The sequence below is a fragment of the Entelurus aequoreus genome, linkage group LG10 (assembly GCF_033978785.1).
Source record: "Entelurus aequoreus isolate RoL-2023_Sb linkage group LG10, RoL_Eaeq_v1.1, whole genome shotgun sequence".
Lineage (NCBI taxonomy): Eukaryota > Metazoa > Chordata > Actinopteri > Syngnathiformes > Syngnathidae > Entelurus > Entelurus aequoreus.
In genome coordinates this window covers 24302746-24330473 of record NC_084740.1, presented here as the reverse complement: position 1 = coordinate 24330473, position 27728 = coordinate 24302746, and the positions used below count along the sequence as shown (strand labels likewise).

General features: G+C 41.3%; 1 protein-coding gene and 1 long non-coding RNA gene across 7 annotated transcripts in view; one reads left to right on the top strand and one right to left on the bottom strand.

Annotated features, from left to right (window-relative positions):
- traf4a (tnf receptor-associated factor 4a) overlaps nt 1-5837 on the top strand; it is a 65496-nt gene extending 59659 nt beyond the window's left edge. The window contains exon 7 of the mRNA XM_062060383.1: nt 2870-5837. Coding sequence (XP_061916367.1) covers nt 2870-3502 — 633 coding nt within the window. The 3' untranslated portion in view covers nt 3503-5837. The remainder of the gene's footprint in view (nt 1-2869) is intronic.
- The window catches only part of LOC133658395 (uncharacterized), a 148102-nt gene that overhangs the window by 27009 nt on the left and 93365 nt on the right, over nt 1-27728 (bottom strand). For all 6 annotated transcript variants that reach the window (XR_009827460.1, XR_009827458.1, XR_009827459.1 and 3 more), the window contains exon 5: nt 4920-5004. This is a non-coding gene — a long non-coding RNA (uncharacterized LOC133658395). The remainder of the gene's footprint in view (nt 1-4919; nt 5005-27728) is intronic.

The window sequence follows — 27728 nt, the reverse complement described above, 5'->3', positions numbered from 1 at the left end:
GGACGCTTACATATGCGTCTGTGTGCAAACTACGTCTTAGCGTACGTACACTTCATTCAGTCATTCATTTTGCGTGACGTTTGAAGCCAATGGGGTGCTGCCATTTTGATTACATAATTTCATGTACACGCGGGCATGACCATTTTGAAGAGGCAGGCCCTACTATGTCACATCCTGTACACGAGAGCTTTGACGGCGAGTAGCACTTCAGACGTGTTTATTTCCACAATTGTCGTACCTTATGCCGGTCAGAGCTGTGTCAGCCTGTCTTATAGATCACTTTGTGTGATCGGAAACGCTTTAGATGTGTCCAAACTATCACAGCCTCGTTCTATAGCCTCGGGTAAACTATCACAGCCTCGTTCTATAGCCTCGAGTTACTAGGCAACAGTTTTGAGCTAGCGTTTTAGCTAGTTAACCTCCGGCTTGCGACCCCTTAATTTTTTATTATTTTATCGAAGGGGGCTTTGTTCCGCAGTAAGTTTTTATTTGTCATATGAACGAAGAAGATGCCACAGCGGACCTTTTATTACAATGAAGGAAAAAGCACTACTGGGACAAAAGCCGATGAAGGATCGCCTCACACTGCTAGTTTGTGCTAACGCTACATGACGCCACTGCTAGTTTATCACTCCCAAACTCCTAGTCTTCAACAATGCCCCAAATATTCACAGAAACAAGGTAAAAGGATTTTCCTTTTTTCGTTTTTTATTTTAGCAACATGGTTGTTAACGTTTTGGAGTGGACCAACAGGACTTTTGTGTGTGTGACATGTTGACATTTAAGCTTGCTGTAATGTTGTGTTGTTTGGATAAAACTTTTTTTTTTGAGCCATTACTCCGTTATGTTGGTTTATATATGTATATAAATGTATGTATATATATATGTATATAAATGTATGTATGTATATAAATGTATGTATATATATAAATGTATATAAATGTATGTATGTATATATGTATATATATATATATATATATATATATATATATATATATATATATATATATATATATATATATATATATATATATATATATATACACTACCGTTCAAAAGTTTGGGGTCACATTGAAATGTCCTTATTTTTGAAGGAAAAGCACTGTACTTTTCAATGAAGATAACTTTAAACTAGTCTTAACTTTAAAGAAATACAGTCTATACATTGCTAATGTGGTAAATGACTATTCTAGCTGCAAATGTCTGGTTTTTGGTGCAATATCTACATAGGTGTATAGAGGCCCATTTCCAGCAACTATCACTCCAGTGTTCTAATGGTACAATGTGTTTGCTCATTGGCTCAGAAGGCTAATTGATGATTAGAAAACCCTTGTGCAATCATGTTCACACATCTGAAAACAGTTTAGCTCGTTACATAAGCTACAAAACTGACCTTCCTTTGAGCAGATTGAGTTTCTGGAGCATCACATTTGTGGGGTCAATTAAACGCTCAAAATGGCCAGAAAAAGATAACTTTCATCTGAAACTGGACAGTCTATTCATGTTCTTAGAAATGAAGGCTATTCCACAAAATTGTTTGGGTGACCCCAAACTTTTGAACGGTAGTATATATATATATATATATATATATATATATATATATATATATATATATATATATATATATATATATATATATATATATATATGTATATGTATATATATATATGTATATATATATATGTATATATGTATATATGTATATATGTATATATATATATATATATATATATATATATATATATATATATATATATGTATGTATATGTATATATATATATGTATGTATATGTATATATATATATATATATATATATATATATATATGTATGTATATGTATATATATATATGTATGTATATGTATATATATATATGTATGTATATGTATATATATATGTATGTATATGTATATATATATATGTATGTATATATATATATATATGTATGTATATATATATATATATGTATGTATATATATATATGTATATGTATGTATGTATATATGTATGTATATGTATGTATATATGTATGTATGTATGTATATATGTATGTATATATGTATATATGTATGTATATATGTATATATATGTATATATATATATATATATATATATATATATATATATATATATATATATATATATATATATATATGTATATATATATATATTAGGGCTGCAACTAACGATTAATTAGATTATCAATTAATCTGTCGATTATTACTTCGATTAATAATCGGATAAAAGAGACAAACTACATTACTAACCTTTACAGTATTTTATTGGAAAAAAAACAGCATACTGGCACCATACTTATTTTGATTCTCAGCTGTTTGTACTTGTTGCAGTTTATAAATAAAGGTTTATAAAAAATAAATAAATAAAATAAATTGCCTCTGCGCATAGCATAGATCCAACGAATCGATGACTAAATTAATCGCCAACTATTTTTAGAATCGATTTAATCGATTAGTTGTTGCAGCCCTAATAAATATATATATATATATATATATATATATATATATATATATATATATATATATATATATATATATATATATATATATATATATATTCAATTCAACGTGTCTTCAAAGTGTGTAGTGTTTTTTTTTTTATACTAAAATAGTGACTTTTGTCGAGGCTAGAAGCAATTATTCATGTTTACTTTGATTCTTATGGGGAACTTTGCTTCACTATACAAATGTTTCGGTTGAAGAACCAATGGTTAATAATTAATGGTTCATAGATTAAGGTTCCACTGTATTATTACTTATATTATTATGTCTTTAATTCCATTCAGTTACGTTGCACCTCGGTCCGGCATTATTTGTCCTTCTTTTCAAACTGTGACTCATTTCTGCTACAGTGCCCCAAACTGGCCATCGGGCGTCACCTGGAGGACACCACCAAGTCTCACCTGACCATGATGTGCAACCTGGTGGGGCGTCAGCGGCAGGAGATCCTGGAGCTGCGGCGGGAGATGGAGGAGCTCTCTGTCAGCCACGACGGCGTCCTCATCTGGAAGCTCAGCGACTACTCGCGCAAGCTCCAAGAGGCCAAGCTGCGGAGCAACCATGAGTTCTTCAGCCCACCCTTCTACACGCACCGCTACGGCTACAAACTGCAGGTGTCGGCATTCCTGAACGGCAACGGCAGCGGCGAGGGCTCCCACCTGTCCGTCTACATCCGCGTGCTGCCTGGCGAGTACGACAACCTGCTGGAGTGGCCCTTCTCCTACAAGGTGACTTTCTCCATCCTGGACCAGAGCGACCCGTCGCTGTCAAAACCGCAGCACATCACCGAGACCTTCAACCCCGACCCCAACTGGAAGAACTTCCAGAAGCCCTGCAGCACCCGCAACTCGCTGGACGAGAGCACCCTGGGCTTCGGCTACCCCAAGTTCATCTCCCACGAGGAGATCAAGAAGAGGAACTACGTCCGTGACAACTGCGTTTTCATCAAGGCTTCCATAGAGATTCCCCAGAAGATCATGGCTTGAGATGTTCCTGAAGGAAACTCTTCAACAACCCTTTAGATACTTCCTACCTGAGTGTCTCACTAGACCTCCATGTATGACAGGGGAGAACATGTTTGGTCCTCCAAACCCTCACGCAGTCCGCAAGAAAACGCCTTGGAAATCAAACAGTGCCTAGAGTTTAAAAAGTCAAATATTTGTTTTGTTTCTCATCTCCTGCACAAATGTGTCGGGAAAGATGATATGGACCAGGGAGGTTCTGCACTTGGAGAAACCTTGGATGGAACTAAAGAAGGGTGGGCAGCAGAACTGAAGTCCAACTGCCTTCTGTTTACATGCTCTTATCCCACCAGACTGAACACACTGCAGGTGCAGCTTGATCCATTTTTCACCCTTTATGCAAAACTAAACACGATGCAGACTTCAGGAGAACTGCTCTTATCGCCAGAACCTGGACAACCTCCAGACACCTGGACCACCTCCAGACACATCCTTGTGTTATCCCCTACCAAGTGTTGCGTCTATTGTAGAGTCCATTAGTGGTCCATGGTTCCTTTTCCCTGCTTGGTGCGATTCATTTGGTCAGAATTTGGGATTAGGACCAAATCAACCGGTTGTTGGGAGAAAGTCATGCTGAGCTAACGAATCTGGACCTGTAGACTTAGACTTGGTATGACCTACCGTAATTTCCGGGCTATAGCGCGTACCTAAATATAAGACACACCCACCAAATTTTGTTGTGTACATATATTGGCCGCACAAGTCTACCAGGTGCAGGTGTACACATTGAAACATTAAATATTTACACAGGTGCTTGAGTTCATTCATAAATTTAGGAAACTACAGTCTGGCCTTTTAAAGCTCGTTAGTGACTTTTCATTCTGTTCGGCGGCTGTTTACTTTTTTTCGATGGCTGCATCGATTGTGCATTTTCTTCTCCGTGACGAGGGTGAGTCCATAACGCGCTAAATGGCTGACTGAATGTTTGTGTGAGTGTGTTTGATTTAATGTGAACAATTTTAATTGGTCTATCTAAACCAGTTCGGCAATTTCATTGTTCTGATGTAACAATGCAACATGTATTGGAGGCATGTGAAGCCCATTAACACGGGGAAAAGAAAAAAAATAGCTGCATTATTGTAGAACGCGCATGGATCAAACGTGGGGGAAAAATTGTCTGGAAATTATGGTAGTTGGTGTGGCTTGTTTATAACCGAGACCAGGCACAACCTTGTGTCATGTTTTTGTTTCAAATGAACTCTGCCAAAACTTTACATAAATTCTCTCCAAGCCGCAAAAGAACAAATCCGCTAAAAAAAAGATTGACGTACTGAAAGTTTAGCGATTAGCATGTGGTCCTCTAATGTAGCCTGCCCCATTGTCACCACACCTTCTTCCTGTTTACATTCTTGCGACCAATCAGAGAAGAGAGCGAGCTCACCTGTTCTGTTGTGACGAGTTGGCGTTTTCATCCCCATTAAAAAGGAACCGGGCCACGGGACCAGGGCAAGTAGGCAAAGTGTGACCTGTTGGATCAAACATGCATTTAATAAAAGAGAAGGAGAAGCCATGTGGCCTTTTTATAAAGTCTGATCTTGCATGAGAGTTGGGGGGCAAACACATGCATGCTTCATGTGCTAACATGTGGACCACATTTTGTACTGTAACCTGTTCTCTTGAAGCCCCCACCCCTACCTTGAATATTTTATCCACCCCCTTTTTTGAGAGTTTTAAAATAGTTTTTTATTTTTATTTTACACAAAATGTGAACGCTAGTGTGGCTCTTCTAAGCCGTTGAGTAAGACAACGTGTTGACCGTGTATTGTTTTACAGACAGCTAATGGTCTCTGCAAGTATGTGTTACCATGTTACAGCGCCGCCTAATGGGCGGAGGACTATAATGTACAGTACACTTACCATTGATGTGAATACTAATGTCAAAAAAACAAAAAAACAATACAGAAGCACATTCTGTCCTTTTCTTACTGTTCATAGAAACTCCCTGATTCCTTCTCATAATACCAGCTGATATTTTACACTCATTTGAGGAAGTGATGAGATTTTTTTGTACAATTGTGTATTTTTTAAAAAACAAAACAAAATACTTTGCTGTTTTTTTCTTTTTTACCAATGCTTTCAAGTTGGAAATTTGGGGTTGACTTGGGGATTGATCTCAGCCGTGTCGAGATTCTGTTTGTCCGTGTGTCTCACGTGTCTGTATTATTTCCTCTTTGAAAACATAAAAAAAAAGTATTTATTTTTAAAGGAGCCGTCGCGAGTTCACACAGATGGCACCAACATTTTAATGTATTGTTTGATGAGTGCTTGTTCATTTTTTGATTAAAATAAAATACCATATACTGTGTTTAAATTCTCAGTCTTTTAATTGTTTAGTTTTTTGCTCTTCAGTTTGCATATGTTGACCAGGTGAGAGACCACCCAAAATTCTTCAAAGTATGAGTCAAAATCCTTCCCTCAGTTCAACTTGACTCCACCCACCTTGTAAAGTGCCCACATCATCTCAAACATTTCATACGACCACAACAACTGAGATGTATAATTAAAGACTTGGTTACACAAAGTAAGAGCCACGTAATGCACTCCCACCAGGAGGACTTTTTATGTCCGGAAAAAAAATCAGGATTAAACATAACAGCGAATAGTGTTGAGGCGGGGGGGAAAAAAGGGTGATGATAGCCATAGAACCAGAACTTGACCATGCTACAACATAAACATGGTCTCTACTCAGCACTGTACATATACGCTATGTAATTAATTTATTACAGGTTTCATCAAATGGTGAGTTTATTTTCTTTATTTTAGCTTATTTTACACTTGTATAATAGTGTTAATGCAATGACAACAATTTGACAGCGGAACAAAAGTAAAATATACTTACAATATTTCCTAAACTTTGGAAAAAGAATGGTACACAAATTTGGACTAAAACTATGTAATATTATATATATATATATTAGGGCTGCAACAACTAATCGATTAAAATCGATTATAAAAATAGTTGGCGATTAATTTAGTCATCGATTCGTTGGATCTATGTTATGCGAATGCCCAGAGATTACTTATTTTTCTTTTTCTTTTTTTACAAACCTTTATTTCTAAACTGCAACATTTACAAACAGCTGAGAAACAATAATCAAAATAAGTATGGTGCCAGTATGCTGTTTTTTTCTTCAATAAAATACTGGAAAGGATAGAAATGTAGTTTGTCTCCTTTATCCGATTATTAATCGATTAATCGAAGTAATAATCGACAGATTAATCGATTATCAAATTAGTTGTTAGTTGCAGCCCTAATATATATATATATATATATATATATATATATATATATATATATATATATATATATATATATATATATATATATATATATATATATATATATAAATGCATCTTCTTTTCTTAGCATCACATTGTGTTTGTACTTTTTTATTTTGTATTAAAGGCCTACTGAAACCCACTACTACCGACCACGCAGTCTGATAGTTTATATATCAATGATGAAATCTTAACATTGAAACACATGCCAATACGGCCGGGTTAACTTATAAAGTGCAATTTTAAAATTCCCGCCACACTTCCGGTTGAAAATCTCCTTTGGATATGATTTATGCGCATGACGTCATAAAATGCACGGAAGTGTTTGGGCCCTATTGGACACAATACACAAAGCTCTGTTTTCTTCGACAAAATTCCACAGTATTCTGGACATCTGTGTTGGTGAATCTTTTGCAATTTGTTTAATGAACAATGGAGGCTGCAAAGAAGAAAGTTGTAGGTGGGATCGATCAGTGTCTTAGCGGCTAAGTACAATACTTATAGCCACACAACAAGGACTACTTACCCTGATAGAAGACGCCTAGCTGATGCTTGCCGCCAAACCCACGGATGAAGTCCTTCGTCGCGCCGTTGATCGCTGGAACGCAGGTGAGCACGGCTGTTGATGGGAAGATGAGGGCTGGCTGGCGTAGGTGGAGCGCTAATGTTTTATCATAGTTCTGTGAGTTCCGGCTGCTAAGTTGCTAAACTAGCCTTAGTGTCGTTAGCAACAGCATTGTTAAGCCTTACCAGGCTGAGAATTTTTAACCGTGTAGTTACATGTACATGGTTTAATAGTATTTTTGCTCTTCTGTCTATCCTTCCAGTCAGGGGTTTATTTCTTTTGTTTCTATCTTCATTTGAGAACGATGCTAGCACGTTAGCTCAGTAGCTAAGTGTGTCACGGATGTATTGTCTTGGAGATAAAAGTCACTTTAAATGTCCATTTCGCGTGCTCAACTCTCATTTTCAAGAGGATATAGTATCCGAGGTGGTTTAAAATACAAATCCGTGATACACAATAGAAAAAGGAGAGAGTGTGGAATCCAATGAGCCAGCTTGTACCTAAGTTACGGTCAGAGCGAAAAAAGATACGTCCATCACTGCCTCTCAAGTCCTTCACTGTAACGTTCCTCATCTACGAATCTTTCATCCTCGCTCAAATTAATGGGGTAATCGTCACTTTCTCGGTCCGAATCTCTCTCGCTCCATTGTAAACAATGGGGAATTGTGAGGAATACTAGCTCCTGTGACGTCACGCTACTTCCGGTACAGGCAAGGCTTTTTTTTTATCAGCGAGCAAAAGTTGCGAACTTTATCGTCGATTTTCTCTACTAAATCCTTTCAGCAAAAATATGGCAATTCCGCGAAATGATCAAGTATGACACATAGAATGGATCTGCTATTCCCGTTTAAATAAAAAAAATCATTTCAGTAGGCCTTTAATACTCTTAAATGCAATTTTACTTGCAACATTATATTGTATTTTTGTTTTATGTTTTTCTTCTTTTAGCATTATAATTTTTATATATATATATATATATATATATATATATATATATATATATATATATATATATATATATATATATATATATATATATATATATATATATATATATATATATATATATATATATATATATATATATATATATATATATATATATAATTTTTGTTTTATTTCTTGTAAATAGCCCATTGCAATTTTCTTCTCTTGGCAATATATTGTATTTTTGTTTAAATTTTTTCAATATCCCTTTTAGCATTAGAAATATAAAAGGATGTATACAATTTATTGTAACATTGTTTATAAATAATTCTATTTGACTGGATGATTTATTTTGGATGTGGCCCATTACTTCTTCAATCAAAGGTAGATCCAAAGAAAGGACAATTAGGGCTCAGAGTAAAAAATAAAGTTTGTTCCTTTCCTCTTACTTATTTTGTGCATAAACAGGTGAGATTAACAGGGATGAAGTGATCTCGTCTTCATTTAGGGGCCTGTTGTGTTCTCATGGATGAGATGAGGATGAGATGCACAAGGGCCAACTCGGCTTTGAAGCCTCGCCAGGAGTTTGCATTAGTTTGGACGACGGCCGCCGCAGGAGGATTTAGTGGTGGTGAGGAAAATGAGCTTTTATTGTCAAAGTCACCGAGCGATCTTTTTAAGAAGACATTTCCCACTTCGTTGGGCCTAAAGTCATCTTGAAAACGTATCATTTCTCTCTGCCTTCAAATGACAACAACATGTGTGTGAGAACTAAACAAAAGGGGTCTGCTTCACTTCCTTCGACAAGCAAACCTTTTCAAGGACTATCCACCTCTGTGAAGACTTTAGCGTGTGTGGGGGTGCACAAACAGCCTGGCGGTGACTGTAAATAGTAACCGTTAATGACATGTTTGCGTGCCGTCACGTGGCGCCCGCCCTTTGGCCTCGCTCACACACAAGCCAGCACTCGCTCAGTCCTTGGCGGCGACAGGCCAATGGACCCTCAGGTCGTACAGTACGCTACTTTCACGTCGCACTAAACGCTTCCACACTAGACCTCAGGTCACAGAGCATCAGAGGGTTCATTTTCAAGGAAAGTGTCTTGGGAAGCAACTTGAGAAGAATAGAAACAGGAAGTTAACTTCTTTCTACAGTTTTGTCCTTAACAGGTCAGACCAATATTGAGTGTACTTTGCATTACACGCTTGTCATGTTTTGTTGTTTTAACACAAAAGAGAATTTATTTTTACGCTTTGTTGGTGAAAACTGTTATGATAACCGTAGAATCGCAGCGAATGGTGTGGCTGCTCAGCACAATAGGAGCACATCAAAACAATGACATGTCTTTCAGACCACTCCAAAGGTTGAGTAGTTTGGAATCAATTAGTTTTACTATAACAGCACACGTAAACTTATTTTTACACTTGTTTAAAAAGTGGCTGCCCTGTAGGACGGGCCCTATTCTCTATATATACTCTACCACATATGGATTTCTATTCGCATCCAGCCAGGAAGAAGCTGTTGTTACATCACCATGACAACACACATACGCAACATTCAGCACGGGCGTTTCAAATGTAAAGTGTAGTCTTTTCCATGGATTTCAATGACATACACACGTCTTTGTTAAAAAAAAAAAAACGTTCTAAAGCCTGATTTACGCAGGGTGGGCATGTCTGCAGGCTGGATGGGAGAAAACAAATAAGAGAAAAGTGCGTAACTTTAAGCGTGTAAAAAAACACGTATGGGAGACTAGGGCCCTATGTGGGCAATTGGATGAGTAGTTTTATTTGAATTTAGTTCTATTATACAGTAGAACCTTGATTTACGAATCCCTCTTTTTGCGAACCTATCGATTTCCGAACTTTTAAAGGAGCCATATGTAATAATTTCATGTCAAGTAAACATTAAATGGCCCTGATATGTCAACAGGCATTAATAAATCATGTTCTTTTCAAATACCTTTATAACTGATAGCAGTAGTTCAGCCGGGATATGCTCATTTCAAAATTAGATTTACAGCCCTGAAATCTTGTTTTCATTTCGATGCCCCGCTCTCTACCGTTTGACCAATTACAAAGTCCGTGAGTGTGTCACATCCAGGTTGCCAGCTACGCACCGCCCTCTTCGTCTAGCTACTGCCACTGGTAAAGTTAATAAATATGTCAGACCTTAGTAAATCTAAAAGGCGTCGTTAAGATTCTCAACTTATTCATGACAAAGCCAGGAACAAAACGAGGATTTGTATCGGGGATGCCTTTGAAAGATGGAGACGATTGAAGGCGTACAAAATTTTTTTCATCTGACGCCAAACTTGCTAATTAACTCCTTGATAGGTAAGTCAGGCATTTACATTTGCTTTTTACTTGTAAAAAATTGAAATAGACATTTTGTATGCAAACTATATTGTCCAATACAGTCTATGATCTTGTCTAACAAAGCTAGTATGTTCCTGCAACGAATGCTTAGTGTGATGGTGCTCAGTTCCTAGTGTAATGCTTAGCATGCTAGCCCGGTCAATGACACATCGACCTACAGGCTAACGGGGGAAATATATGCCTGTTAGCCTGTATGTCGATGTGTATTCCAACTGACAGGGCAAAATATATTTTCGATAAATAAAACCTATGTGGATATGGGTAGTGTCAGTGCCTATTTCATTCTCAATATGCTGACACGCTGAGGAAATGGGTTCCAACATTAGCACACCTGTCATCATGGCAATATGAAACGTATGAAGACACCCAAATCACATGATAAAATAATTCCTCATTTGTAAAATGTTTCCTCTTTAGTTTTGGGCGTACATTAGGCTGCTAAGCATGCTCTACTTATTATCACCAGTATAACCATTGCTAGCGTTGGTTGTAGTTTGTTTTAGTCTTTGTTTTCTGATAGTACTGACAATAACCAATGATTGCCGTTTGTTGTGATATTGTACGCAGGCATGACGTACTTCTTCCTGAAAATAGCCTAATTTCTATGTAAAATGTGTTGGCTAGAGATATGTTATCGACAAAACGCTTGTCATCAATCAATCAATCAATGTTTACTTATATAGCCCTAAATCAGGAGTGTCTCAAAGGGCTGCACAAGCCACAACAACATCCTCGGCTCAGATCCCACATCAGGGCAAGAAAAAACTCAACCCAATGGGATAACAATGAGAAACCTTGGAGGGGACCGCAGATGTGGGGACCCCCCGCCCCCTGGGCGACCGGTGCAATGGACGTCGAGTGGATCTTGTATAATATTGTGAGAGTCCAGTCCATAGTGGATCTAACATAATAGTGTGAGAGTCCAGTCCATAGTGGATCTAACATAATATTGTGAGAGTCCAGTCCATAGCGGATCTAACATAATATTTTGAGAGTCCAGTCCATAGTGGATCTAACATAATATTGTGAGAGTCCAGTCCATAGCGGATCTAACATAATATTTTGAGAGTCCAGTCCATAGTGGATCTAACATAATACTGTGAGAGTCCAGTCCATAGTGGGGCCAGCAGGAAATCATTTTGAGCAGAGACAGGTCAGCAGCGCAAAGACGTCCCCAACCGATGCACAGATGAGTGGTCCACCCCGGGTCCCGACTTTGGATAGCTAGCGCTTCATCTGTGGTCACCGAATCTGTGCCCCTTCTTCCACGAAGGAGAGGGTGGCCGAGCAGAAAAGAAACGGCAGATCAACTGGTCTAAAAAGGGGGGTCTATTTAAAGGCTAGAGTATACAAATGAGTTTAAGATGGGACTTAAATGCATCTCTAACTGTTACCGGGAGGGCATTCCAGAGTACTGGAGCCCGAATATTTGAGAGCACCAAAGGGACTTACACACACACACACACACACACACACACACACACACACACACACACACACACACACACACACACACACACACACACACACACACACACACACACACACTGACAGTTGTTGACTTGTTGTTGTGTTGTTTTGAGAATAAACAAACTGTTGAACCATTACCCCCTTGTCATTTTTGCTTGAGAATATATATACATACAGTACAGACCAAAAGTTTGGATACACTCATTTCAATGTGTTTTCTTTATTTTCATGACTATTTACATTGTAGATTGTCACTGAAGGCTTTAAAACTATGACACCTGTGAAGTGAAAACCCTTTCAGGTGACTACCTCTTGAAGCTCATCGAGAGAATGCCAAGAGTGTGCAAAACAGTAATCAGAGCAAAGGGTGGCTGTTTTGAAGAATCTAGAATATAAAACATGTGTTAAGTTATTTCACCTCTTTTTGTTAAGTAAATAACTCCACATGTGTTCATTCATAGTTTTGATGCCTTCAGTGACAATCTAAAATGTAAATAGTCATGGAAATAAAGAAAACCCATTGAAATGAGGTGTGTCCAAACGTTTGGCCTGTACTGTATATGTATGTATACATATGTATACACATATATATGCATATATAAATACATATATATGCATATAAGAATACATACGTATATGTATGTATATACACAATATAGCGTCTTCTAAGCAGTGGCGTGCCGTCACTAGAGGCAGGGGAGGCACGGCCTCACCTGCCATCATGGAAAGAAAAAAAAAAGTAAAAAGAAAAATAATTAATTAAATTGTTATATGTATCCAGCGATTATACTAAAGTTATTTTCCATTTAACTTCACCAGTTTTAGATTATTTTTATTTTCACATTTGCCGTTCAAATACTGAGAAGAGACGGTGCGGTGATCAGCAGCCAGTTGAGGCACGTCACTGATTTGTGCCTCAACATGGATTGTGCACAATGACTCGGCTAACTGCTGGCCTGCTGTGCAGTGAGACCGTATTGCTATATGAATTATATTATACATTTCCATAGTTTAGTTAGCTGAGGTATATAATGTACAGTGTATTTTGTCAACAACTGTATGTGTGTAACGTATTTCTTGTGCTGAGCGATCATAAAACTGGAGGCTCGTCTCATAACCCCGCCTCCTGGTGCCAAGCACCTCCGCCGCAGAATGCACCCCCGACGGGAGCGCCGCGGCCACACCAACCAAAGCCCACACCCAAACCCTCCACGTGCAAGACAGAATCCACCCAAAAAAAGTCACTTAACAAGAAGCCAAAAAGTGCAAAAACAACAATGCTCGCGCGGCGCGCCGGAGGAGCCGTGAACAGGGACACAACATTAGGTAGACCTGCAGACGGCAGCGCGGATTTCATATTTCATTCATTCACAACTCTTCCAACATGAACACCACTGCTCCCGCACTTATAAGTAAAGGTAAGACCATAATAACTTTTTTTTTTAAATTAAATGTGCTTTTTTGTGTGCATGCTACAGTTTGTAAGTGTAAAGTTAAGTTAAAGTACCAATGATTGTCACACACACACTAGGTGTGGTGAAATGTGTCCTCTGCATTTGACCCATCCCCTTGTTCACCCCCTGGGAGGTGAGGGGAGCAGTGGGCAGCAGCGGCGCCGTGCCTGGGAATAATTTTTGGTGATTTAACCCCCAATTCCAACCCTTGACGCTGAGTGCCAAGCAGGGAAGAATGCTGGTATGAGCTTTTAAACACAAACCGTTAACTGCTGCCAATCACATGGTGAATAAGATACTATTTAGGGTTCATATGTTTGTAAATCTGACTGTGATGAAGTCAGTGCCTCACCAGTCATGAACCTCACCGCACGCCACTGCTTCTAAGTGTGCATTATTTTACTGAAGCAGGTACTTTTGTCGAGGCTAGAATCTATTATTCATGTTTACATGATTCCTTAAGGGGAACACTGCTTCACGATCCAAACTTTTAGATTTACGAACCTTGTTCTAGAAATCAAGGTCCCAGTGTACAGTGCAAGTTCACTTCTCATTACACTGTTGATGACAGCAGTTAGCACTGCAATGTAAGAACAGACCAGGCTGCCCAGTACAATACGAGCAGTACAAACTATTGTGTCTTCTTCTTTGAGTAGATTTGCTTCACTTTTGGTTTTATTATGCAGAGCAAGTTAACATTTGCTTGATGGTAAAATGATGTTTAAAACATTCAGAAATGTTTTTTTGAGTCCAATATTATCCATTTGTGGTTAAAAAGGTGAAGAACGTTGTGTGTTTAATCATCTAAAACGCAATCTGATTACTCAGATGGGCTGCAATGGCACACAACTGCAGTCCAGTTTGGAATGTGAGTTGTGACAGTGATAATAAAATCACATCTTTGACTCGGTTCCGCCTATCAGAACCTTCTTGGGGCTCACGTTTGTTTTTAATCAAGTTCGGTGTCCACGTGGTCACTCCTTTATGACGAGCAGCTGGCGCGTCTCGAGTCGCAGCTGCGTTGCATAAAGGCTCCGTCGTTCATCACACAATCTGCTGACTATTGATTTATGCACCTCGTGCACGTGCAGCCATGCAAACTCTGATTGATAGTTCTCTTCTTCTCTTTAAAGCCGGGCCATCAGAGGGTCAAAGGTCATTCATAGACACCATGGCTACCTGCCAGGAGGCTGACAGCAGAGCTGGATTAATTTCTGGTCTAGATTATGAGAGGGGGGTGAACTGGAGGTGTCCAGCAAAGGCATGATGGCTTAAAATGACCGGCCACACCATTAGGGACACCTGCAACAAAATTATTAAGTATAAATGTTCCTTTACGCGCATAACAATAATCTGTTTTGAAAAAGTACGCATGGAACCACTGCAAATTATAACAGTAATAATAAACATACGCAATATGAGGCATAAAAATGACACTTTAAATTATGCATGCAATTTATTGGGTTTGTTTTATGCTGAATGAGGTCATAAAATGAACTGTCTGTACAGTATGTGTCATTTCTAAACAGCTAATAAACTGATCCATCAATTTAAATCGTGTCACTTATAGTCATCATTGTCTGTTTTTAATGCTGTTGCTGATTTCTATCATTACTCTAACTTAGACTTAGACAAGCTTTAATGATCCACAAGGGAAATTGTTCTACACAGTAGCTCAGTTACAAAGGATGGAAAGTGTAAGGATGGAAAGGATAATGCAGGTATAAAGTACACTAAAAATGTACCGTCATCATCGGCATCGCAGTCTCGGAAGACCATTGATTTCCTGTGCCTCGGAGTCAGGTCTTGTCGCAGCGTCTCCTGTGGCTGTGTAGGCCAATTCGTGAGAGACATTCCCGGCCGCAGATGTCACATATCCAGACCGGTCCCATAGATGTTGCCGGTGTCGCAGAGCCCTGTTTCTTTCTCTTTGCCCTCTTAGCCTCATGGTGTTGGGCCAGGGTGGTTTCTGACTTGAGCAGCCCGCTGCGGAGTGCCTGCTGCCACTGAAGGCGGTCCTGGGCTGCATCTTCCCAGCTGTCGGGGCTGATGTCAAAAGACTTGAGGTCTTGTTTGCAGACGTCCTTGTAACGCAGCTGGGGACGGCCAATCTGCCTCTTGCCAGTTGTGAGTTCAGCATAGAGGATGTCCTTTGGGATTCGCCCATCGTCCATCCGCCGGACATGGCCCAGCCAGCGGAGACGTCGCTGCCTCAGTAGGGAGCACATGCCGGGAAGCTGTGCTCTTTCCAGGACTGATTGGTTTGTGATCCTGTCCCTCCAGGTGATGCCCAGTAGACGCCTAAGGCAGCGAAGATGGAAGATGTTTAGCCGCCGCTCTTGGTGGGAGTATAGGGTCCAGGTTTCACTACCGTACAGTAGAGTGCTGTGACACAGGCTCTGTACACCTGCACCTTAGTGTGGATAGTGAGCTTGCGGTTTTCCCATACTCTCGCTGTAAGCTTCCCAAAAGTTGAGGCAGCTTTTCCGATGCGGCCACTGAGTTCGGCATCGAGTGACAGGTTGTCGGTGATGGTGGAACCGAGGTAGGTGAAGGTGTTTACGACTTCCAGGGTGTAGTTGTTGATGGTGATAAAGGGGGGTGGTTCAGTTCCCTGTCCCATCGTCTTGGTTTTGCTCAGACTGATGGTCAGGCTGAAGTCCTGACAGGCTTTGGTGAACTGGTCCATTAGGGTTTGCAGGTGCTCCTGGGAGTGTCCTACCACTGCTGCGTCATCAGCAAACAGCATGTCCCGGATGACGAGTGGCCTGACCTTTGTTTTGGCTTTCAGACGGGCATGGTTGAACAGTTTACCGACTGTCCTTGTGTGAAGGTAGACTCCTTCAGTTGCTGTACCAAATGCTTGGCGCAGGAGGAGGGAAAAGAAGATCCCAAACAGGGTGGGCGCCAGCACGCATCCCTGCTTGACACCACAGCAGATTTTGAAGGGGTCTGATGTGGACCCATCGAACTGGATGGTGCCATGCATGTCAGTGTGGAAGGACTGGAGGATGCAAAGGAGTTTGGGGGGACAGCCTATTCGTTCAACCAGCTGAAAGAGGCCACTCCTGCTCACAAGGTCGAAAGCTTTCGTAAGGTCAATAAATGCCATGTAGAGTGGTTTTCTCTGCTCTCTACACTTCTCCTGCAGCTGTCTCAGAGAGAAAATAATGTCAGTAGTAGACCTTCCTGCTCTGAACCCTGCCTGAGATTCCGGGTATATTTTCTCAGCGAGAACCTGGAGTCTATTCAGTGCAACTCTGGCAAAGAGTTTGCCGGTAGTGCTGAGTAGAGAGATACCACGGTAGTTGTTACAATCACTCCTGTCTCCCTTATTCTTGTACAGGGTTATGATGGTAGCATCCCTCATGTCCTGTGGGACAGCACCTTCACTCCAGCACAGACAGAGGAGCTTGTGAAGTTGGTCGAGGAGAGCAGGCTTTCCACACTTGAGGATTTCAGCTGCGATTCCGTCACTGCCAGGTGATTTACCGCATGCTAGGCTGTCAATCGCTTTGCTTAGCTCCTCAGTTGTTGGTTCCATGTCCAGTTCTTCCATTACAGGTTGACACTCAACATGGCGGAGGGCTGCATCGGAGACAGTGTTGTCGCTGGCGTAGAGTTCGGAGTAGTGTTCTACCCAGCGGTCGAGTTGTTTAGAGCGGTCAGTGATGATTTCTCCCAGTGCCGATTTCAGCGGAGCAGTTGTGTGGTGTAATGGTCCAAGCGCCTTTTTGATGCCGTCGTACATGCCTTTGATGTTACCGGAGTCAGCGGCTGATTGGATGTTGCTGCAAAGCTGTAGCCAATAGCTGTTAGCACAGCAACGGGAGGCATTCTGCAGTTTCTTCCTTGATGCCCTGAGAGCATGTAGGGTATTGTCACTCGACGTGCATTTGTAGTTGGTAAGGGCGATACGCTTTTCTTCCAGTATCGGTGCCAATACAGATGCGTTGGCTTCGAACCAGTCATTGGACCTTCGCAATCTTTTGCCAAAAACCGTTAGGGCCGTGGTGTGGATGGTGTCTTGTAAGCCTTCCCAGTACTGCTGGGCAGAGCTGCACTGGGGTAGTTGGTGGAGGGATTCCTCTAAGGCACGGTTGAAGGAAGCAGTTTTAGTTGGATCGGCTGCTTTGCTGCAATCCACACGGGGGGGGGTCCTTTAGGTTTGGCTCTGTAGATAATTTTTGTCTGCAGTTTGACTTTACAGCAGACGAGGGAGTGATCGGTGTCACAGTCTGCACTGTGAAAGGTACGGGTTTGGAGGACACTTCTGAGGTCAGAGCGCCGTGTTATGATCAGGTCCAACTGGTGCCAGTGGCCAGATCTTGGGTGTCTCCAGGAGACTTTGTGGCGGGGTTTGGACTGAAAGTATGAGTTAGTGATGCAGAGATTGTGAAATGTGCAGAACTCAAGGAGACGCTGCCCATTCTCGTTCATTCTACCAATGCCATGGTAACCCAAGCAAGATGGCCAGGAGTTATGATCTGAGCCAACTCTTGCGTTAAAGTCACCAAGCAAGTAGAGCTGATCTTGTTTGGGGATGTTTCTCACAGTCGCCTCAAGCTCATCATAGAATTTGTCCTTTATTTCGTGAGAGGAGCTAAGTGTTGGTGCATACACACTCACCAGGTGGACAGGTCCCATGGTGGTGTGAAGGCAGAGGGTTAAAATTCTCTCTGATCCGCCTGTAGGTAGTACTATTGCTCCTAGTAGAGTGCTCTTGATCGCAATGCCAACTCCGTATTCTCTGGTTTCACCCGGAGGCTTCCCCTGCCAGAAGAAGGTGTAATCTCTTTCTCTCAGTGAGCCTGAAGAGAGGAGTCGGGTTTCCTGAAGGGTAGAGATGTCTATTCGTCGCTTCAAGAGTTCGTTGTTAATGACTGCCATCTTGCGGGCGTCGCTTATATAGAGCAGGTTGTCAGTTAGTCCGGGGGTCATGGTTCTGACGTTCCAGCATCCCAGACGTAGTGCTGGAGTCTTTGTTTTATTTGTTTTGTTTGGTGCAAGGTTTACAGCCCACTTGTCAGGAAGAGTCCCTTAGCTTTATGCACCCAATGAAGCAGGCAGGCTGTGGCGGAACAGCACCTAATTGGCTGGGGGCTGCCCAGCTTGAGGCGGGTGGTAGCTGTCCAGTAAGATGAAACATCTCTCCCACCGACGGAGGTAGCCCCTGGCGCCCATCCCTACGCCAAACAAGAAAGGGCTTATAACCGGTAACTGCTGACCTCCCGTGTTGTGCCTTCACTGCACAGTGAAGCTGGAGTTTCCTCTCCAGGGCACAAGAGGCCTGGGCAAGGTATATGGAGATCCTGTGTTGCCCAAGCAACAGGGCCCCCCTCTCTGCCTTGCTGACGTTGTCCAAAGGAATGGAAAACCAATACATTTGGCGTCAGTTCGGCTGCAGGACATGCCAGAACAGTGCTTCACACACTGAACTACCTAACGGAGTCCAGGCCGGGTTTTCTGTTGGGGTTTGCTCCCTTAGCCTTTTCCATTCCAGAGTATACCCACAAGGCAGTGGAAGGGGGGTGGGGGGTGGGGGGTTCTATTTAACCCATAGATGGGGCAGTGGTTGGCGGACGCCGGGGCGTGTCCACACACCGGTGGGCCTGCACGCCTCGCCTCTGGGGCCCACTGCTGCTCCGAGATCCCCTACAGTTTAGCCTGCGTCCGCAAATACGCAGTTACCGTGCGTGGCCACGAGGAGGCACCACAGGAGTCTTGGTGGTGGAGAGGCTTTGTACCAGCAGGAGGAGGCTTACGCACTCGGCTCCTCTTTTCACCCACCCAGGGGCTAGCTGGCGGCGATAGCTGTAAGCAGAGAGTAGCAAGCAGGGGCAGCATGCAGCATGCACTAACTACAAGCACTTCTGCCACAAATCTAACGCACTGACGCATCACACGCACCCTGTGCGCGAGCACACACACACAAAAATGTGACCGTAATAGCAATATAAAATACACTTTTGACCCAGCAGATTTGGTCACATTTTCAGTAGACCCATAATAAATTCATAAAAGAACCAAATTTCATGAATGTTTTTTGGGACCAACAAGTATGTGCTCCAATCACTCTATCACAAAAAAATAAGAGTTGGAGAAATTATTGGAAACTCAAGACAGCCATGACATTATGTTCTTTACAAGTGTATGTAAACTTTTGACCACAACTGTGTGTGTATATATATATATATATATATATATATATATATATATATATATATATATATATATATATATATATATATATATATATAATAATGGATTAGATTTTATATCGCGCTTTTTCTATTGTTAGATACTCAAAGCGCTCACAGAGAAGTGGGAACCCATCATTCATTCACACCTGGTGGTGGTAAGCTACATTTTGGGGTAGACTGACGGAAGCGAGGCTGCCTGTTTGCGCCTACGGCCCCTCCGACCACCACCTACCATTCATTCATCATTCATTTCACCGGTGTGAGCGGCACCGGGGGCAAAGGGTGAAGTGACACAACGGCAGCGATTTTTTGGATGGTAAGAGGCGGGGAGCGAACCTGCAACCCTCAGGTTTCTGGCACGGTTGCTCTACCCACTACGCCACGCCGTCCCCTATATATATATATATATATATATATATATATATATATATACAGTACAGGCCAAAAGTTTGGACACCTTCTCATTCAATGCGTTTTCTTTATTTTAATGACTATTTACATTGTAGATTGTCACTGAAGGCATCAAAACTATGAATGAACACATGTGGAGTTATGTACTTAACAAAAAAAGGTGAAATAACTGAAAACATGTTTTATATTCTAGTTTCTTCAAAATAGCCACCCTTTGCTCTGATTACTGCTTTGCACACTCTTGGCATTCTCTCGATAAGCTTCAAGAGGTAGTCACCTGAAATGGTTTTCACTTCACAGGTGTCATAGTTTTGATGCCTTCAGTGACAAGCTACAATATAAATAGTCATGAAAATAAAGAAAACACATTAAAATGAGAATGTGTGTCCAAACTTTTGGCCTGTACTGTATACATATACAGTATATATGTATATATATTTACATTATTATTATTATTATTTTAATTGTATTACATTACGTGTAATCTTTTACATTTTAAATTATCCTAAAAGGATGCAAGACACAAAAAGAGTAGGGGAAAAGTTGAATATCCATTGTAATGTTTTGCTATTCCCATTCAGCTATAAAAGCTTGGTACATGGAATGAATTAGTGGAGTGTTGGATTGCTCCGCCACGTACAAGCACAATCTTCTCACTGCTGCTTATCGCAGTGTTGTCTTGTTGTGCATACAAATCTCTTTCTGCCTGACATTGTGACTTGAGGATAAACTTAACCCCCAGACAGCATTTAGACTTTAAGTAAAGCCTTTCTGTGAGCTCCCACGATGGAACCCATAATCTGGCCCACATGGGACTGAAATAGAAATAATGTATACTTTTGGGGTCTATTTATAATCTCATTCTTTGTTTTGGAATGTACATTTTTCTGATGTTTTACCCTGAAGACGACTTAAATATATGTTGCCAATATCCTGTTGGACATAAATTTTGGTTCATTTTGACGTCAACTATGCAAAACACATACTGTATCTGCATCCCAAAGCACTAAATATAGTCTAAAGTAGAGATGTCCCCATTCAAGTTTTTCACGTCCGATACGATACCGATATTGAAGCCTTGAGTATTGGTGATATTGATCCATTACGATATCAGTAGAAATCATACATACTTTCATTATCCTGTAGTGTTGAATGTTAAAAAAGGTTGGATCAAGTGAAATGATTTAGGGAGCAATGGTAGGTATGAACAAGACTAACCTATTCATTATTATCAGTCTGGAATGGACTTTAAATTGGAGTGGTACTTTTTTTTTGGAACAACTAGTGGCCACAATAAATTGCCACAACATCCAGTAAATTGGATGATACGGCATACTTGCCAACCTTGAGACCTCCAATACCGGGAGGTGGGGGGTGGGGCGGGGCGTGGTTGGGGGCGTGGTTAAGAGGGAAATATATTTAAGCTAGAATTCACCAACTCAAGTATTTCATATATATATATATATATATATATATATATATATATATATATATATATATATATATATATATATATGTATATATGTATATGTATGAAATACTTGACTTTCAGTGAATTCTAGCTATTTATATATATATATATATATATATATATATTTATTTTATTATACATATAAATAAAATAAATACTTGAATTTCAGTGTTCTGGAGGCTATCCAGTAGATGGCAGTATTGTCCTGTTTAAGAGTGTCACAACAATGCTGTTTACGGCAGAAGAACTGCTTTACGGTAGACTAAACGTGACTGCTGTTGTTGTGTGTTGTTACCGCGCTGGGAGGACGTTAATGAAACTGCCTAACAATAAACCCACATAAGAAACCAAGAACTCGCCCTCGATCATTCTACAGTTATGACGTCATTGGGCAGGCAAGCTGTTTATATTGTGGGAAAGCGGACGTGAGAACAGGCTGTCCCCACTCAGGTCCGCATTGAGCTGGAGGGGGCGTGGCCTCTAGCTCCGGCTGAATACCAGGAGTTTGTCGGGAGAAAATTTCTGCCGGGAGGTTATCGGGAGAGGCGGTGAATACCGGGAGTCTCCCGCTAAAAACGGGAGGGTTGGCAAGTATGTGATACGGACACGTCTGTTACTGGATACATTCTAATATGCTTTTGCTATGGAGACTTTGTATCTGTAAGTAATATCATTATTTGATTTTAAATGTGCTGTTTTGGACTGTAATATTTAATTAAGGACACTTATTATACGTATGTCTAGCTGGTGTGCTCTTGTGTGCTAAGATGTTGTGTAGCTGCTAATTCCTAGTAGCCTACAGCCTACCATGTTTACTTTCTGTAAAATGACCTCACTAAAATACAAGAAAAGACCAACCTTGTGTGCTTATGTCGCGCTTTGACTATTAAACGCTCTGCAGGACTGCTTGTATCGGAGCGCTTACATCGGACATTTCAGATGCAAGCTGATCTAATATACTTGTTTTTTGGCTTATATTGGACTGATATCTGGTCAGGACACCCCTAGTCTAAAGTGATCTTTTTGGCCTAAAATAAACTTAACCATGACAAGAAAAGAAAATAATAACATTGTTTATTAATAAACTAATTCCCCTTAAAGTTACAGTGTGTAACCATTTGGCCTTAAACTAACATCTTTAGAGTCATGTGGTTAGTGTAAGTGAGGAAAATAATATCTCTATTAATGTCATAGTGGTTCTCAACGACCTCATTTTGTGGTCCTTAAGAGTCATGGACCTGCCTGGACACCTCTCATGTTCTGGGAGAAGGAGGATCAGCAATGTTGCTCATTGAAATGTTTTATTAACTTTGATATCAATACAAGAAGAAAAAAACATCAACTATGGGAGGCTGTGTTTACTTACTATACCTTTAAATCTTCATGTTTACATTTGACAGTGGATGACAAGCATCCTATTGACACCATAATCCAGTAGTGCTCCTACACCGCACAGCAGTCAAGCCGACTTTAATCCTATTCCGACCACTTTCATCATAACCAAGACGATATCGAGATTCAATTCTCCCGTGTCCGCAGCAAATCTACAAGAGAAGCAAGAGAAGGCTCGGCTGGTGCTGGAGCTGAGGGAATCCACTGACCAGCTGGTGAGAGCAGCGGGCACCCAGATAAGAACAGGAAGAAAGTGGAAAGCCCAAGAAGAGGTCGACACGGCGATCTGCAGGCTGAAGCACCGTGAAGTGGTCGGCAGAGTTCAGGAAGGTCGAGCAGGCCTTGGGAGGGGCGAGGCTCCCTTGTTCTGGTCAAAGGCTTCCAAAGAAGACCGGAGAGCCATGGTGGTGGCAGAAGTGGCAAGAAATGAGCAGGAACGCCTAAACATCAAAGCGGTGTCCCAGGGCCAGCAAGGTCGTTGGACATTGTGGGAAGGTCTCACAGACAGGACGATGTCATGGTCTGACCTGTGGAAGATCCCCCAAGCCAGGCTCAGCTTCCTGATCAGAGCAACGTACGACACCTTGCCTTGTCCCCGAAACCTCCACCAATGGTTTGGTGCCGAGGAGACCTGTCCCCTCTGCAACACCATCAACGCAAGCCTCCAGCACATCCTGTCGGGCTGCTCGACAGCGTTGTCGCAAGGCCGCTACAGATGGCGACACGACCAAGTCTTGAAAAAGTTGGCAGAGGTGTCAGAGACCTGCAGAAAGGAGGCAAATAGCAGACCTTCTGCTCCAGCCAGACATCTCATCCAATTCGCGAGGGCTGGGGATGGTGCCAAACACTCCCACCAGAGAGCTACTGCGAGACTCCTCTCACCAGGAAATGAGTGGAGCATGAGGGTCGACCTGGGGAAGCAGCTCCAGTTCCCCAGGGAGATCGTCGAAACATCGCTACGGCCAGACCTGGTCTTCTGGTCAGAGGCTTGCAGGACGGTTCTTCTGGTCGAGCTCACTGTCCCATGGGAGGGGGGGTTGGAGGCTGCTTATGAGCGGAAGCGAGCCAAGTACTCTGACCTGGCAGCAGAGTGCAGGGAGGCTGGCTGGAAAGCCGTCATCTGCCCTGTGGAAGTGGGGTGTAGGGGCTTCGTGGGTTTCTCAACTGCCCGCCTACTCCGAGACATTGGATGCACAGGAGCGGGGCATCGGAAAGCCATGAAAGAGCTGGCCGAGGAGGCGGACAAAGCCAGCTTCTGGCTGTGGCTAAGGAGGAAGCATAAGAGTTGGGGGGAAAACACCTAGGACATCAGCAGGGGGTGGCAGGGAGACATCCCTGCCATCGCTCAGCCACCATGAGACGTTCTGGGGTTAAAGGAGCGAAACGTTGATGAATGGTGGTCCCCTGCTGATGACCCGTTTATGCCCACAGAGGTGTTCGGTGAGGTGTCACAGCACACCTGTCAAAAGGCACTGGAGGAGGTGCGTCAGGCAGCAATGCCCAGCAGGAATTCCATCACCTGTATCTTGATATACCGGGAGGAGAATGGGATTGTAGAGGCCTCCAGATGGGCAGGAAGCAACTGCAAGTGATCTCTAATAGTGTAAATATGGATTATATACGTTAAAACACCAACTTGAAATGTTAACACAACCTGCCATCAATTCAACAATTCGAGATCAACTGTGGATTGTTTGGCTGCAGCGAAGAAGGCAAAACGTATTAGAATTCCCAGTTGGACCTTGATTCACTGTCACGTTAAGAGGAGGAAATGACAAAAGCACCAAATCTTGAGCAGATGGTGAGATTATCCTCTAAACATGGCTTCATGTCGCCTCATGGCAACACTTGCTTTTTAAAGAAAGCCCAAGTAGTGTGATGTGAATTTCACTGCAAACATGTCCGTTTAAAGGCTTTATTTCTTTCCACTTTAAAATAAATGGAAACTGAGGAAATCAAGCTGCACTGAACGCATCACTCTCAAAAAGAACAATATTTAGTTGTCTGCATGGGACTATATAATGTGGGATGGAGATTTATCCAAGAGGAGACTAAGGGCAACTGTGCTATCAAACAGCGCAGTACCTAAATCTGAGACACAGCAACAGTGTGTTCTTTTTTGTTACTTTTAGCCATTGTGTCATGTATTCTGACATAACATGAACATTGGTAGTGTAGTAGCTACCACTGGTAGCATAGTGGTTAACGTAGCTGACTTTCAAACGTACCATAGGAGCCTTTGCCAATGTTGTCGTTCACATAGCATACTTCAGTTTCAGTTTATTTCGAACATGCATACGATACAATGCAATGCATCACATATTTCTAGTTGTTTCATTACAGCACGTCCGAAAAGGAGGAGGAAGAAGCAGAGCTTATTTAAATCCTACCCCTTTTCATAATTGTATCCCATTTCCTTGTCCTCTATTTGTAACAGAACAGTGAATAAATACATAATATATAAATAATATACTATAGTAAGTAAACAAATATTAAAGATATAAATAATCATTATCTCAAAAAATAAATAAATAAATAAAAGAAAGTTCAAGATGTTTATCATAATTGTTCTATTTTGTACTTTGTGAACACTTGTAATTTGAACAGAATCATATTAGTACTTTGATTTGTTTGGTTAATCCATTCCATAATTTAATTCCACATACAGATATGCTAAAGGTTTTAAGTGTTGTACGCACATACAGATTTTCCTCTAAGGTTATATTTCTCCTTTTTGTTGAGAAGAATTGTTGTATATTCCTGGGTAGCAGGTTATAGTTTGCTTTGTAGATAATTTTAGCTGTTTGCAAATGCACTAAATCGTTGAATTTCAATATTTGTGATTTAAAAAATAAAGGGTTTGCATGTTCTCTATATCCAACATTATGTATTATTCTGATTGATCTTTCTTGTAACACCGTTAGTGAATGAAGCGCACATTTGTAGATGTATTTCTGCACAATAACTCAGATATGGTAACACTAGCGAACAGTAGAGAATATGAAGAGATTTTTGGTCCAGATCATCCATCCATCCATTTTCTACCGCTTGTCCCTTTTGGGGATGCAGGGGGTGCTGGAGCCTATCTCAGCTGCATTCGGGCGGAAGGCAGGCTACACCCTGGACTAGTCGCCACCTCATCATAGGGCCAACACATATAGACAGACAACATTCACACTCACATTCACACACCAATTTAGTGTTGCCAATCAACCTATCCCCAGGTGCATGTTTTTGGAGGTGGGAGGAAGCTGGAGTACCTGGAGGGAACCCACGCAGTCACGGGGAGAACATGCAAACTCCCAGAGAAAGATCCCGAGCCCGGGATTGAACTCAGGACTACCCAGATCATATTTTGCTTTATTCATTATTGACGTGTTTCTTGCTACTTTATGTTGTATAATTTTACACGAGGTTTCCAATTCATTGTATCATCTATTACTACACCCAAAAATGTGTTTTCTTTTACCCTTTACCCTTTACCCTACTTGGATGTACAAATGGTACAGGTGGGGCCATTTGTGGCATTATGCTTTATATAGCTGGCTTCCAAATTGTGCTATGGAAACCCCTGTTAGTGCAGTAGTTCACAAAGATTACTTTTAAACCGTGCCTTTTGAGTGCTTTCCAAAGAAGTACATCACATAGCTGCCTTCCAAACTGTGCCATGGAAGGCACTGCTAGTGTAGTGGTTCACATAATTTACGTTCATGCATTTTAGTTCCAAATTGTACCTTGGGATCATTTGGTATTGTAGGTGTTCGGATAGCTTTCATCCAAATTTTACCGTGGAGGACTGTGATAGGGTAGTTACTACTAGCATTGGTATTGTAGTGGTTTACCTAGCCAACAAACACACGGTACCATAGAGAACATTGTTGGGGTTGTGGCTCCATTTAAAATGTAATGGTTCGCATAGCTAACTACCAAACTGTACCGTAGGAGAGTTTGCTAGTGTAGCGGTTCGCATAGCATACTTTCGTCCAAAGCCACCAACCAAACTGTAAAATGGGCGCCCATTTGTGGTGTAAAGCTTCACATAGCTGGCTTCTAAATTATGCCAAGGAAGTCACAGCTCATATAGCAGTTCTCAGAGCTCACTTCCAAACTGTACCTTGAGAGGTATTAGTCATGAAGTAGTTCTCAAAGATTACTTCTAAATTGTGCCATTAGAGTGCTTTCCAAAGTAGTAGATCACATAGCTGACTTCCAAACTGCAAGTGTAGTGATTCACATAATTGAATTTAATGCATCTATGTTCCAAACTGTACCATGGGAACCGTTGGTATTGTAGTGTTTTGCATAGCTTTATTCCAACTTCTACCATGGAGGACTTGGGTAGTGTAGTAGCTACCATTAGTAGTTTAGGGGTTCACATAGCTGACTTTCAAACTGTACCACGGGAGCCTTTGTAGTGTAATATTTCTCAAGGCATGCATTTATATAGCCACCTTCCATATCAGAATCAGAAACACTTTATTAATCTCCGGGGGGGAATTTGGTATGGTACAGTGGGGGCAATTTGTGGTGTAATGCTACACATAGCGGGCTTCCAAATTTGCACAATGAAAGTCACTGAAATAGTTCACAGATATTACTTGTAATCTGAGCCATTGGAGTGCTTTCAAAAGTAGTAGGCC